This window comes from Marmota marmota, unplaced genomic scaffold (genome assembly GCF_001458135.2).
Source record: "Marmota marmota marmota unplaced genomic scaffold, marMar, whole genome shotgun sequence".
Classification (NCBI taxonomy): Eukaryota; Metazoa; Chordata; class Mammalia; order Rodentia; family Sciuridae; genus Marmota; species Marmota marmota.
In genome coordinates this window covers 17,756,683-17,771,079 of record NW_025999998.1, presented here as the reverse complement: position 1 = coordinate 17,771,079, position 14,397 = coordinate 17,756,683, and the positions used below count along the sequence as shown (strand labels likewise).

The 14,397-nt window shown below is 37.9% G+C and overlaps 1 protein-coding gene across 4 annotated transcripts in view; it reads right to left on the bottom strand.

Annotated features, from left to right (window-relative positions):
* Positions 1-14,397, bottom strand: part of Pcsk5 (proprotein convertase subtilisin/kexin type 5) — a 448,718-nt gene that overhangs the window by 197,869 nt on the left and 236,452 nt on the right. For all 4 annotated transcript variants that reach the window (XM_015492940.2, XM_048806923.1, XM_015492941.2 and 1 more), the window contains one exon: positions 8,895-8,998. In XM_015492940.2, coding sequence (XP_015348426.1) covers positions 8,895-8,998 — 104 coding nt within the window. The remainder of the gene's footprint in view (positions 1-8,894; positions 8,999-14,397) is intronic.

Here is a 14,397-nt window from a genome sequence, read left to right as displayed (position 1 = left end):
AAAAAAAAAAAAAAAAAAAAAAAAAAAAGAAAAGAAAAAGAAAAAAGAAAAGAAAGCAAGTAAAGAAAACACAAAGAAGTTAAACATCAATCCAGAATCTTCAACTAAAAATCACAATATGTAATGCAAACAAATAATCCAAATTGGAGAAAATAATACAAAGATGAGAACATAAGAGTTGCAGGAGATATGTGACTATGAAGTATTGAGCCCTAATTGGGGCTGTTACTGTCTCTATTGACATGCATAATTTTAACAGGCACAGCTCTATGCATGTCAGTAGCTATATGTTCAATTTTCATTATACAAAAATCTGTACAGACTCCCAACTGAATTTGCTATGTTAGAGTGATACAGGAAATATAGGCGATAAATAATTTGCCTAAGTGTAACCTATGAGTGAGAAATGGTACTAAATTCTTTATAGGAGTCTCTGTTCCTCATTTTCCTCTTGGCTCATTTCATTCTACCTACAAGGGTCCTCTTATCCCCTTGATTTTTTGGTGAACAAGTCCCATGCATGCTATTTGAAATGGTCTATATCTGGTTAGGTTTCTGGATTATTCCCTCACTTCTTGGGGTCTCTGTTCAAATTTGAGAGATTTTTTTTTTGGTCTTATATTTTAAAAAAATTACAGTTTGCCCACACAAAGACTTGTACATAGCTATTTGTAGCAGTTTTACCCATAATAACTACAAATTGGAAACCAGAAAGCCATCCTTGAAAAAGTGAAGGAATATACAAATTGTGATATATTCGTACAGTGGAATATTAATTAGCAATAAAAAGGAACAAACTTTGATATACTTAATGGCATAGGTGTATCTGAAAATATTTGATGGAGATAAAGAAGTCAGTTTCAAATAATTCCATTTAGATGTAAGCCTACAAAAGGCAATCTGATGAACTATGGCAGAAAGTAGCCCGAGGGCTGCATGGTGTGAATGTAGGGCAGGGCATAGGGAGGAGAATAAAAGAAAGAATGTTTTAGGGTCATAGAGAGGATCTTTGATCATGGTGGTGACTATAAAGATGTATGTATACATGTCAAAATGCATTATACTGCTGGGCAGGGGGGTACCTGCGTGTAATCCCAGCAGCTCAGGAGGCTAAGACAGGAGGATCCTAAGTTTGAGGACAGCCTCAGCAATTCAGCAAGGCCTTAAGCAACTTAGTAAGACACTGTCTCAAAACAAAAAATAAAAAGGGCTGAGGATGTGGCTCAGTGGTTAAGTACTCCTGGGTTCAATCCCTGGCACCAAAAAAAAAAAAATGCATTATACTATGAATTAAAATAGTGTTTTCTCACTGTATATACATTTATCTGAATAAAGCTTAGAAGAAAAGTGTAAAGATGGCTAGATATACTGTTCATTGGTTTTTAAAGCTGGAATTCGATCCCAGGTTGTCTGACTGAAGCCCAGGCTCTGAGACTCTATATAGAGTGAATCTTTGATTTTAAAACCCAGGAAATCTCAAATTAAGAAAATGATTGTTAAATTTCAAAATAGTCTCTAGATAAGATTGTGTCTTGGCTTAAGTTTTTAAAATCTTATTTTGGAATTGGATTCAGAATCCAATCATCAGTGGTTCAAAGAAATCCATTTCAGTACTTCATAATCACAACATACTTTTCAAAACAGCCCTGTCTGGCTCTTGCTACTCACCCTCTATAATCACTGGTTTTAGGGCTTGCTAACTTTTATTTTGCTTAAAATACCAACTGTCACTAGAAAATATCAAGACTTGCTACTATTAAGAACAGCCAAAGTCATGTGCTAAAATAGGAGTTTTAAAAATTATTGGGGTGGGGTCAGGGATGTAGCTCAGTGGTAGAGTGCTTGCCTCGCACGTGCAGGGCCCTGAGTTCAATCCCCAGTACTGCAAAAAATAAAATACAATAAAATAAAATTACTGGGGAGGTCCAGCCTCATTAGAGTTAGTAATTTGGATTTCTTCAAGTAATTACACAAAAAGAAACACTGACTTTCTCTTAAATAGAAGCTTTTGTTTATTGCTATCAGGTTTTACACTTATAGTTTTTATTTGGCATATTAATTACTAAAGAGTCAACAGGATGTTGGTAGTCCACAATCAACCTGAATTTCTGTTTCTAGTTTCCATATTGAAGTAACCAATTATGACTTAGGACATTTAGGGTGAATTAATGACAGCATTTAAATATTCCAAAACAAAATTTACATATAGTTGTGGTAACATTGATATACGATTGTGGAGTAAATTCATCTGAAGACACATTAATGATAACTTCATTGTAAAGTCCTTAGTACAATTTTTTTTTTGTAGCCCATTTTATGTCATTTAATTAATTTTCAATTCCCCAAACAACACTTTATTTACAATATAGTTCCATGTATTTATCCTTATTTCAGGTAAGAGAAAACAGATATAGCATGAAAATATACCTTTAAGACTTTCTTTTTATGTTTGGTGTTTTTTTTTTTTTTTTTTTGTGTGTGTTTGTTTGTTGTTTTTGTTTTTTTGGTACTGGGGATTGAACTCAAGGGCACTTGACCACTGAGTCACATCCCTAGCCCTATTTTGTATTTTATTTAGAGACAGGGTCTCACTGAGTTGCTTAGTGCCTTGCTGTTGCTGAGGCTGGCGTTGAACTCGTGATCCTTCTACCTCAGCCTCCCAAACTGCTGGGATTACAGGCATGCGCCACCCTGCCCAGCTATGTTTGGTGTTTTCCATTTTTAAAGCACTTTTCATTCAATCAGCCTTCTAATTTTGTTGGTTATTAGACACCCACATTCTGCAAAAACCAAGGTGCACAATTCTTAATTTGCTTCCTCAAAGCCACAGAAAATATAACTTGGTTATTAAGACTGTGGCAAAACCAAAAATATTCCAAACATAATTCTCCTAATTATATCTTACATAGAAATAATAGGCAAATAGTATAACTATCATTTAAATTCTATCCTGAGGCTGGATTTTTTTTGTGTGTGTGTGTGCTAGGGATTGAACCCGGGGACTTATGCATGCTAGGCAAGGCAAGATCTCTACTACCTAGGCCTGAGGATGGATTTAAAGTGTAAAACTATGTGTTTAAAACTTACAGGAACACAAAACCAAACCAAAGTAAAAACACTCAAAGTCCAGCAAATCTAACACCATCATGCAGTAAAAGGCCAGCAGAGGGAAAAAAAAAAGGTTTTTCATTTGCAGGACATATTATTAAACTTCACGTATTTAGTAGGTGTGAGTAGAACATTCTGATGGGACTAGTGGATATAAGATTCTAGATTAAGCCATGACTCAACAGACTTTGCTGTCAGGCCACCTATATTCCCATGTAGACATTTAGGTAAATCTCCACCAGACAAACTAAGTAAAGTAACATTCCTAAGTTATGTGTGATTCACATATATATTTTTTTGTAGATAAGGTAGAAATAAGCTCACATATACAATGGCCAACAAATAAATAAGAAGAAAAAAACAGCTTTAAGTCAATGAATAGGGAATGAGGGTGAGGTCACAGAGCACAATGGTAGAAGGAAAATATACAATCTCAAAAGACAAAAAAAAAAATCAGGTGGCATAGTGGCATTTTCAGGGAGCAAATTTTATTAGGTAAAAATCAAATATATTTACCTCCCTCTGTCTTTCCAAGTAATAATTACTATATTTTTTGCAAATTGGTTGAACTAGAGTCAAGCATCTGATTCTAATCCCACCTTTGACACGAATCATATGAATAACACTTCACTTTGACCTTTCTTCAAAAATGCAATGTACGGATTACCAATTAAGGTGCATTATGTAGCTTTAACCACAGCTACCAGCAGCAAATCCACGTGCTAGGTGGCAGAGATGAAATATTATCTGAACAGTGAAATAATAAAACAAAATGAAACTTTACCCCTTCCCATGGCAAGAGCATTAGAAATCACTTCATACACGTGAAAAACAAAGAAAACAACAATTCAAAACCTCTCGTTTGGCATGCTTAATGGTTCCAGCATTTCTAATTCCTTTTAATAAGTGTTACAAAGTGAAAGCAAAATGGGTAGGTACTCAAAATATATTGGAACATCTTAAAATTACTAGCCCTGCCCGTGGAAATAAATGGATGGCAATTGAAAGCAATAAAGGTTATTAAAAGTTAAGGTCTCACAGGCTAAGAGGTCACGTTAGACTGTCAATCATTTTCCCCACGGTGGGTAACCAGTTAGAAATTAAAAAAAAAAAATCTAGTAGTTTAGTTGTGGTGGAAGAAGGAGTCAGTGGGGATGGGAGGTTTCAGCAACATGCTGGAAGAAAAAAAGAGACTTACATAGTCTGGGAGGGCAGTGAAATGGAAGGCGTGGTACCCTCGCTCACTGAGTTGTCATTTTTGATTTTTCAATGACATTTTTTTCCATCTTTCGCCTAGTAAAGATGACAGAAGGTCCTAATTTATTATCTGACGTCTATTCCTGTTGCTAGATTTAAGAGAGTTTAACTGTATACAGTCATACAATCCAAATACAAATAATTCCATATAAAGCTAGAGCACTGACGTCCATGCATTCCATCATGATCATAAATGCATACTCGAACCAAAGGTCAGGAGTCAGAACCAGGCTGCTTGGCCTAGGAACATGGGGGAGAGAGGGTCGGTGGGTTGGTAGTTTACTTATATAAAAGCAGTAGAAGGGAATAGCTCTCCCCCAAGAGCTAACTAACTTCCTCCTAAACTGAAATGACTGACAGACTATCAAGAACGCCCAAATGAAAGTCTTTGGATGGCCCTCTGGGGCCACAATCCTGTGTGCCTGAACAGAGCTGCTGGATGTACACATAAGACACTAAACGGGTATTCTCTGTCTTAGATGCCTTCTGTTGCTGAGGTTGGGTTTAATTTTAGAAGATGAGAGAAGGATCATTGATGCTTTTCTCTAAAATGACTGTTGGGGATTAGACCTCAGGAAAATAATAATAGGTGTTACAAAAATGTCTGTCTGTGTATGTGAATGATGCCAGAGCAGATCTGACTAGGCAACACCATGGAGCCCCCGATGTTTTGGCCCACTTCCTGGGTTCACTTCAACATGAGTTGGGTTGGCACACTGAAGTTGCTAGGAAATATTAAAAAGTGAAGAGACAGCATCAATTAAATTCTGGGAAGAAAACCACCCAGATGAAAAAAGCCCTCCCTACTTCTACAGCTATTTGGTACATTTTAAGGAGCGTGGAGGGAGAATTAAAAAGAAGAGAAAGCAAAACAAAACAGAAGAACCTTGTCATAAAAGAAATGGGAAAGGATTAAGGGAGAAAAAGCGATAATCCTGACAAAATCCTAAAGAGCTTAATGCTAGAGTCATCTCCTGGCATTACACATGTTGGTCAGTAGCAAAATACTAGAATTTAGATTTCATTTCTCCACTGGCAAAATACCAAACCCATTCATCTGATCTAAGGCAATTTCCTATTCACACTTACAATTTCAAGTAGATTCTTTCCTTGATGTATAATATTTGTCCCATTTATTTTTCAAAAAACTTTCTCTGGAGGAGTTATAAAATCAAAAGGTGTAGTTTGAAATTTAATGAGCATTATTCACAAATGAACAAGGCAAATCGACATTTAGTCAGTTTTCATAATGTGTATTCATTGGATGATGTTTATTCTGAAAAACTTACTATAAAAGACATTTATAAGGAATTATTATTATTATTCAAGAATCAGCAGGACAGAATAATCTTAGTTCTATTAAGATTTTCAAAAATTAAGGTGCCATCAGCATAAACATGTTGATAGTGGCTTGCATCTTTGGGGTTTCCCTTACTGAGAGCTAATCTCACTATTGGATCCTTTACAAAGTGCTACTATGAGAACACAGGACTAGAGAAAGTTCTGGGTTCCTGGTTTATCTCCTGAAACTCCAGGGTAATCCCACTCTCCTCTCTGAGAAACACAGAGATAATCAGCAGACAGCCCCTTTCTTTGTTGTTTCAAAGCCACCTCTGGGCCTGCATAAGAACCTGTCAGCAGGAAGCCCACAGCTACTTCAGGACCAGGGAATGCCTTCCACCTTCTAGGTCCACAACACAAAATGGGTGGTCTGGATCAAGCCTTTAGGAGGGCCCCCAGCTGTCTAGTTCATCCATTGTCTAACCTCACTGTTTGCCTGGGAGGTATGACATACCAGTCTGTCTGAAGACATACAGGGAGGTTTTGTAAAGTAGATTTGGCAGGGGCTGCTATTTAGGGTGTAGGTCTTCTTTGTCAGTGATAATATCTATTGATTTACAAAACCCAAACTGAATTGGTAGCTACTCTAAGTGGCTTCTGTTTTACCAGATGAGAAAGAAATTCTGTTGGATACTAACATCTCCATCACTGAGATCAGTCCCCCACCCCCCACCCCCTTTTTTACATACTCTAAATCAAATGCTCATCATTAGGTCACAAAAGCAAGCTCAGAGAAGCACAGGCGTTTCTGAATTCATTTCATGCATACATTTCACTCAGTGTTAAATCTGGGTAGGGTGGGACTGGGGGAGAGCACCTGTGGGCACAGGCTTCTGGTGGCAGGCTCCTTTCGTATTCTCCTGTCTAGGGAGAAATGTATGGCATAGATTTCTGCTCAGCAAGGCCTGCAAAAGTCAGCTGACTTAATTGAAAGGACGAGGTCTTACTGAGCTCTCCTTGCAGGAACCTCTTCCAAACATTAGGTCTTTTTGTTCCTGCAGTTCTCATTTCATAAAAAGTCAGCCTGCTTTTTTCCTCCGGTCCTGGTGACCTGTATTCTCTGCTTCCCCAAAGTGCGTTGTTTCTTTCGCTAGCCTCTGCCGTAATCGCTTTTATTTGTGAGACACTTGGGAGGGGATGGAAATGTTTAGAGTACAGAAGAAAATAACTCTTTAAAAAATTCATCTCATTATGATCATGTTTAGATGAAATATGGGGCTTGCCATCAACAAAATTACAAAACAATTCCACTGGGAGCCCAGACCAGTCAGAGTAATTCATCTATGAAAAATCGAACTTTAATTGTTACTCTTGGCAGCCATCTAAGAGTAGAGTGAAATATTATACTAAATATTGCCACGTGCAATAGTAAAATACTATTTCCTCCTTGCCAGAAGCAGCGTACAGCCCCCTTCAGATTCAGGTTTGGGTCTGGTGATTTAGTCTAAATCCTCTGTTTCCCCCTCTTCAAAACCAACAGGGGTTTTCAAAAGAGCTGTGTGTTTTATTAGAACCATTTGCTCCTTTTAAGTTGCCAAAAAGGAATAAGTAAAACTAAGACGTTTATTTGGGTTAAAGTTGATTCCTCAGCTTCATGGAGGTCAACGTACTTAGTTTGTGAACCTTCTGCTAAGAAGTTCACTCCAGCCTTAGAACCAGCCAAGGTTCTGCGTCAGTTCCTTGCTCCAATCCTCGTGGATTTATACAGCAGTAGTTGGACGCATGTGGAAGCTAACCAAGATGGAAGATATATTCTGGGTTTTCTAGAACAATAAATTTCAAATAATTTTGATGGTGCCCTGATGATGTTATAAGGTAGGGATCAGGTGACTTGACTGGGGCTACAGAGAATAGGATCCCACCAGGTACTGACAACTCTTTAAGATTAAAAAATTCATTGAATATTGCTGCATTATGCCCTTTATAAGCATGGAAGAGGTGTTTGCTAATACTCAAAATCAGAGGGATAGTCTTTTTTTTAAAAAATGGAACAAAGCTTTTGGTGAAAACTTTAAAGTACTATTTACGTGCATTGGTTACCTGTCATTGATAGGTTCTAGCTAAGCACGAGTCTATTATAAGCTATTTATAAATAATTTTTAAATACGTATTCCAACATACTATTTGCATATATTAGGCATAATTCCCTATGGATATATTAAGAGCATATTTAAGATATCACATGTAGACAATATTATTAAGTTTCCAAAATGCATAAATTTGGGCAGTTAGGACCTTTAGAAATTAAATGTCTTGCTCAGTATTATTCAGATTATTACCTACAGTTCGAAGAACAGAATCTTATTTAAGTAGATATTTCCTATGGTATGGCACATTGTTCTTATGCACAGGGGACTATGTTATAATATTAAAATTATTGGGAGTAAGTTTAAAATCATGTGTGATAAAAAAGTAATCTAGTTAAAACTTAGTTGATTAAAGTTTAAGTCATCTTCAACTTGAGTAACTATACTAAACCTTAGAACATCTGTGTGATTTTTCTTTTATTACAATATGTATTATCATTGACAATAAATAAAATGAATGCTATTAATAAGACCATTGGAAGGAAATATAATATAAAAAATGCATTAGCCATGGGGAAAATATTCAATGCTTGTTATACCTGTGCATAGGTGCATAAGGACTGAACGATACAAAGCTTCATGAGAACTTTTGGTCTATACAAAATAACATCTCTTAGAAGTATGCCTGTTTTTCTGTTTGTGGAAGTTACAAAAAAAACAAAAACAAAAACAAAATTTACAGAATGCATGGACTAACAGTGTTACACTACAGTGAACAACATCTATCCATTATTACTTAAGAGGAAGTAATCACTATAGAAGGCAAAGAATTTTAAAATACATTGTTAAAATACAACTCAGATCATCAATGACAGCACAAGTAAGCTAATTAGGAGTCCCATAGGCCGACTATATTGGGAGTTGGTCGATCTAAAAACCTGACCTCTATGATATGGGAAGACAAGGAAGTCTGCCTTATTATATGTGTAGTTTTAATTTTAAAAAACATCAAGCTGCCTTTTATTTACTAAAAGATCAAGCTCTGTGTGAGCACAAAATTTAAAATTTCTTTTGAGGAGCTGTATTTTCCTGCTCTCCATTTAAAATGGGGGAAAAATAAAAAATATTTTGCCTGTGACAGAATATGAAAGAAGTTCTCACCCTTAAAACCAGCAGCATTGGTTTTCCAGTCATTAGCGTTCAAATGTCCCGCACGGGAAGTCCTGACAATAACATGCTGTACGTCTCTCCAGGTCAGAAACGGACTGGGGAAAGACAAGGTAAGAATCATTGTACCAAAAAAAAAAGAAAAAGATGGGGGAAGCAGAGAGTCACAAGCAAATTAAAAAAGCAAAATCAAAATGGCAAAGTACTAAAAACAAAGGGGCAAAGATTTGGGTTTGGGATAACCAAAGGCCAAATGCTGTCTTTGTTCTCAAGATGGAGAAGTGACATTTGTCTGGGGGAGGCAGAAAATGTAACCTTAAATGGAAGAAATAACAGGACCGAAGTCTGTAGCTCAGTGTTTAAAAGGGTGAGGGTTTCCAGTTTCCTCAACAAAATGGCTGCCCATCATAGCACTGTCGTACTTGGTGTAAAAGTCTGCATCATTACCGGAAATCGAGAGTAAGCTAAAGTCAAAATGGAAGGTCTCTGGAACATGCCTTGTTCAATCATAATTAGGCAGCTGACTTGCAATTTTACTAAAGAACTTAGCGATGTTCAGCCTTCTTTGTATAGACACACGGAATATGGAAAACCTCAACTGAAATCCAGTTCCCATTTTCACTGTTGTTCAAGGAAGAGACTATGGTACAGAATCTGCAGTTGGGCTCCTCAGCACAGACAACTATGAGGGTGCACTTAATTTATAATATGTAGCTGTTACGCTAAGTCCTGGATACCTAGTTCTTATGGCGGTTAGCATTGGAGAGCACAAGACAACAAGTGAACAGGAGACAGGCTCGCTGGAAAACCCAATGCCAGTCATAAACAAACAGAAAATAAATCCAGTACATACACACAGAATTTTTGTTTTCTTTCAAGGAATATGTATTTTCTAGAAGGCATTTGATTCAATGCATCCATGCAATTCTCCTCAGGATACTTATTCAATTCAGTCTTGAACTCTGAGATGTGACAATCTCTGACCTCACTAAGAATTATGGTAATTATCATGCAGCCTGCATGGTCATTTTTTTTTTTTCTCAAATACCACCTTCCTTTGCAAGAATGAGCCACAGAAAATTTGGAAAAGAGGAAGAAACTACTCTCTGTCTGTCTCATGTGCTCATGAATGGATACTGGGATCTCCCAGACTGCAAGAAAACTTGACTTAATTGCAGCCAATTTTCACGGTGAAGACTACACAGTACTTCACTTTATACTGCTTTTTTTTTTTTAAAAAAAATCCCCCATCACACCTATGACATTATGTGATTTGGAGGGGGCCAGATGACCAGATTCTGGCTGCTTCATTTTCTATGTGAAATTAACCTCTCATAGTCTTAATTTCCTCACTTCGAATATAGATACTAAATCTACTTTACTATATTGTACTGATTGAATCAGTTAAAGCAATGTCAATTACTTAATGTAGTGCCTGGTACATGATGAGCTATTAAAAAGCATCAGCACACATTTTGATAAACAAATAGCTAAGGCTCTTATTTGGTGGTTTGAACATGAAGAAAAAAAAAAGAAAAGAGCTATTGATCTGATGCCTTTTTGTTATGCTCTCAGATTTAAGATAAATGGAGAGTACTGCCATTTTCAAGGTTTTCAGAGGGGATAAGATTGGCTCTAGATTATTTTAAAAGGTTGCATTAGCAAAAGAACTTATATTCAGGAAATTAAAACCTAACTTACGAAATTTTAATGATATAAGAACAATGAAAACAGAATTATTTTTGTTTTGCATGGATACGACCTTCATTAGGAACCAATTTTAGAAGCTGGGAAGGCATGAAATGCTCAAGGAAGAGAGGGAGGTCCATGGTGAACCCCAGAAGAAAGGGAAGTTTTGCTTCTAAAATAAATAGCATGATTGTGTCCTGGGCTCACTAACTCTGAATTCACATAATTCAGCAAACTCAGTATATTGCTGTAAGGGAAATGAGAAAATGAGTACAGGGATAATTCTGAATGCTGACCTCAGCAGAAGATGCTCGGACTGCGCCTGAGATGTGACATTCACACCCTCCCAAAGGAGCATACGCTGTTGTCCCCCATGAATGAACAGCAGGACAACAAAAGGTACACTTGGCTTTGACAACTATATCAACCATATCACCCTAGTGATTTAAAATTAATGTTAACACACAGTCAAAACACCCATATTTTTAATCTTACCCTTTAGAATAAAAAAAAAAAAGTCCGTTTTCCATATTACTTATCACCAGGGCAAAATTCCTTCAAAAATATCTAGCACAGGGCTCTGATCACATATATTGCTCCTCGTGAACCTCAGTGCTAACATATAAAAAATAATAGAACAGGGAAGACTTATCTTGTACCTTAGGCAGCTGTATTCTGGCAGATTCAGGAAGTCTCCTGTATTCAACTCAGCCTGAAGAAATAAGAGTTACTTGTTCTCATGCTGAGTTGCAAAAACTAGTTCTTCTTGGAGTGCTTGTAATTAGAAGGAAGAAATTGGCGTCAGGAAATTGGAACTATACGTGGAAAGAAGGAGGGGGTTGGATGACTTTCCTCTGACATTTCATAACGCACACAACTTTGGAAATAATCTAATTTGAAAAATTTCTGAATTTCTCCCAAATAAATAAAGAAGATAATGTGGGAAACCAATGGGTTTGTTTCTACCTGTAGGAAGATAACTAATTAGCTCAGGTTAATTGTGGTGCACATGTTTTAGATATTGCCAGTATCCCAAGAGGACTCTTGCTTAAGGGGAAGTCTACTCTGCATCTTACTTTGTTGATTCTTTTTTTTTTTTCAGTACTGGGGCTCCAACCCAGGGTCCTGTACTGCATCTTACTTGCTCCCAAGGATGATGCAGGGACTAAAGATTGAGTCAGACTATCAAAGAGTGGTAATGGATCGTTTTGGTAACAATACATAGAGCAAAAGCTTAGAGGAAAGATGGAGTACCCTTTGCTGGGAGCAGCACATCCCACAACAGTAATGCAGGACTCTCTGCAGGTACCTGGGCTCACACTCTACTGGACTAGGAAAACCAAGGCCCCTCTTCTTTTCAAGAACAGGTGGATTGAGCACCAACAATTTTAGGGCAAGTAACAATCGAGAGGTCAAAAATCTAATAGACCAGAGGAAAAGAGTAGTATCTTTCAACCTGAGCCTTCTGGCCACCACCCTGCTATAAGCCATGTGGTGTTCTGCTACAGACCCCTTATGTTTCTTCCTGGATATGTTGACAACTCCCTTCAGTATGATAATCACCAAAAAAGTAACACTTCTAAATGCTTGAAAGAGCTGTGTATCTGCATGTGGCCTTTCAAAGCAATGAAATGAAAATGACTTTGTAGGGGGCGGTTATACATGTAATCTTTCTGGTTAAGAAGTTTCTCCTCTTTTACTGGCCTTGTAATAATAATCCACACTTAGCAGGCACGTGCCAGAGCCAAGCACTATATGTTTTACATGCAGTACTGTTGTATAAAATCTTAAAAATGATATGATGGAAATACTCTTGTTCTCATTTCACAGAGACAAAACTGAGGCTTTGAATTACATGCAGTCACTCAAATACACAGAGGTAATAAGGGGTACAGCCAGAGTTCAAACCTGCTAGATCTGGCTGCTGAACTTCTGCTATCAATCACTGGGTAATGCTGTTTGCAGAATGGATCTATAAAGGTGATACAGGGTCACACACAGTACTTCTCAGGTCTTTCTTGGAAAAGTGGATAAAGAAGTCGAGCATGGGATGTCATTTTCTCAGTGTCACACAATCTTTGCATACACACCCTACTTCTCAGCTCAGTTGATTTTTTTTTTTTTTTTAATACCAGGGATTGAACCCTGGGCGCTTAACCACTGAGCCTCATCCCCAGCCCATGTTTTTATATTTTATTTAGAGACAAGGCCTCGCTGAGTTGCTTAGGGCCTTGCTAACTTACTGAGGCTGGCATTGAACTTGCAATCCTCCTGACTCAGCCTCCTGAGCTGCTGGGATTATAGATATGTGCCACCATGCCCAGCTGGTTGGTTGGTGTTTATCTACCATGGTGTTCAGGAGATTATTTAATATAGATTATAAATTCTAAGGGCCTAGCTTTTGCACACTCTATCAAAGATAAACAAAAAATACTACGCCAGGAAAATCACATTATTTTTATAACGTATTTGACATGTACATTGTTATGATTAGATATGAGGTACTCCTAAAAGCTCATGTGGAAGACAATGCAAGAAAGTTTAGAGGTGAAATGACTGTCATGAGAGCCTTAACCTAATCAGTACATTAATCCACTTGAAAGGATTAGTTGGGTGGTAACTATAGGCAGGTAGGGTGTGGCTGGAGGAGGTAGGTAACTGTGGGCATGATTTTAGAGTGTGTGTATATATATACATTATTTTTGTGGGGGTGGGAGTGGGGTGGGGGGAGTACCAGGGATTGAACTCAGGGGCACTTGACCACTGAGCCCCATCCCCAGCCCTCTTCTGTATTTTATTTAGAGATAGCATCTCACTGAGTTGCTTAGGGCCTCGCTTTGGCTGAGGCTGACTTTGAACTGGCCATCCTCCTGTCTCAGCCTCCTGAGTCTCTGGGATTACGAGCATGGGCCACCGCGCCTGGCTCAACAGAATATTACACAGCAATGAATAAATAGATATTGGCAAATCTTGAATGTAAAAATATTTTGACTTCACTTTCAGTGATGAGAAATTGCTATGTAAAAAGCCAGAAGAACTAGCTTAAAGAAAACAAAATAAAATCTGAGGATCAGTGAGCTGTGGAGGCTCTGAGGAGCTGAGAGGCCAAGATACTAGAGAGAGCTCCAGTTCACNTTCAGTTTAAATGACAAAATTTGGGTGCCAGGGATTGAACTCAGTGGCACTCCACCACTGAGCTGCATCCCCAGTCCTATTTTGTATTTTATTTAGAGACAGGGTCTCACTGAGTTGCTTAGCCCCTCACTGAGGCTGAGGCTGGCTTTGGACTTGCAATCCTCCTGTCTCAGCCTCCCGAGCTTCTGAGATTACAGGTGTGCTCCACTGAGCCCAGCTAGAGTATATATTTTGTTAAGTGGAGTGCTCTCTCTGCTTCCTGAAGCCACATCCCAAGCTTCTTTCCTCTACTGTGCTCTTCCACCATGATGTTCTGCCTCACTTCAGGGCCCAAAGAATGGAGTCAGTCATCTATGGACTGAGAGTTCTGAAACTGTGAGCCCTCAATAAACTTTTACTCCTCTAATTGTTCTTGTTAGGTCTTTTCATCCTAGCAACAAAAAAGCTGATGAAAACATATACTACATGTCATACTATGATTATACCATGTTATACCATTATTGTTATGAATTTGTCACCTGGCCTGTCATGGTCTCATTCTGATGTAGCTCACAGCTTGGCTAGGTAGTTCTTCTCTTCAATTAATCTCTATTAATGATCACTTGTCATTAATATTGGCAAAAGCAGGAGAATCAATGACACCCTTACTACCTTGTGTTTGCATTACATTCCT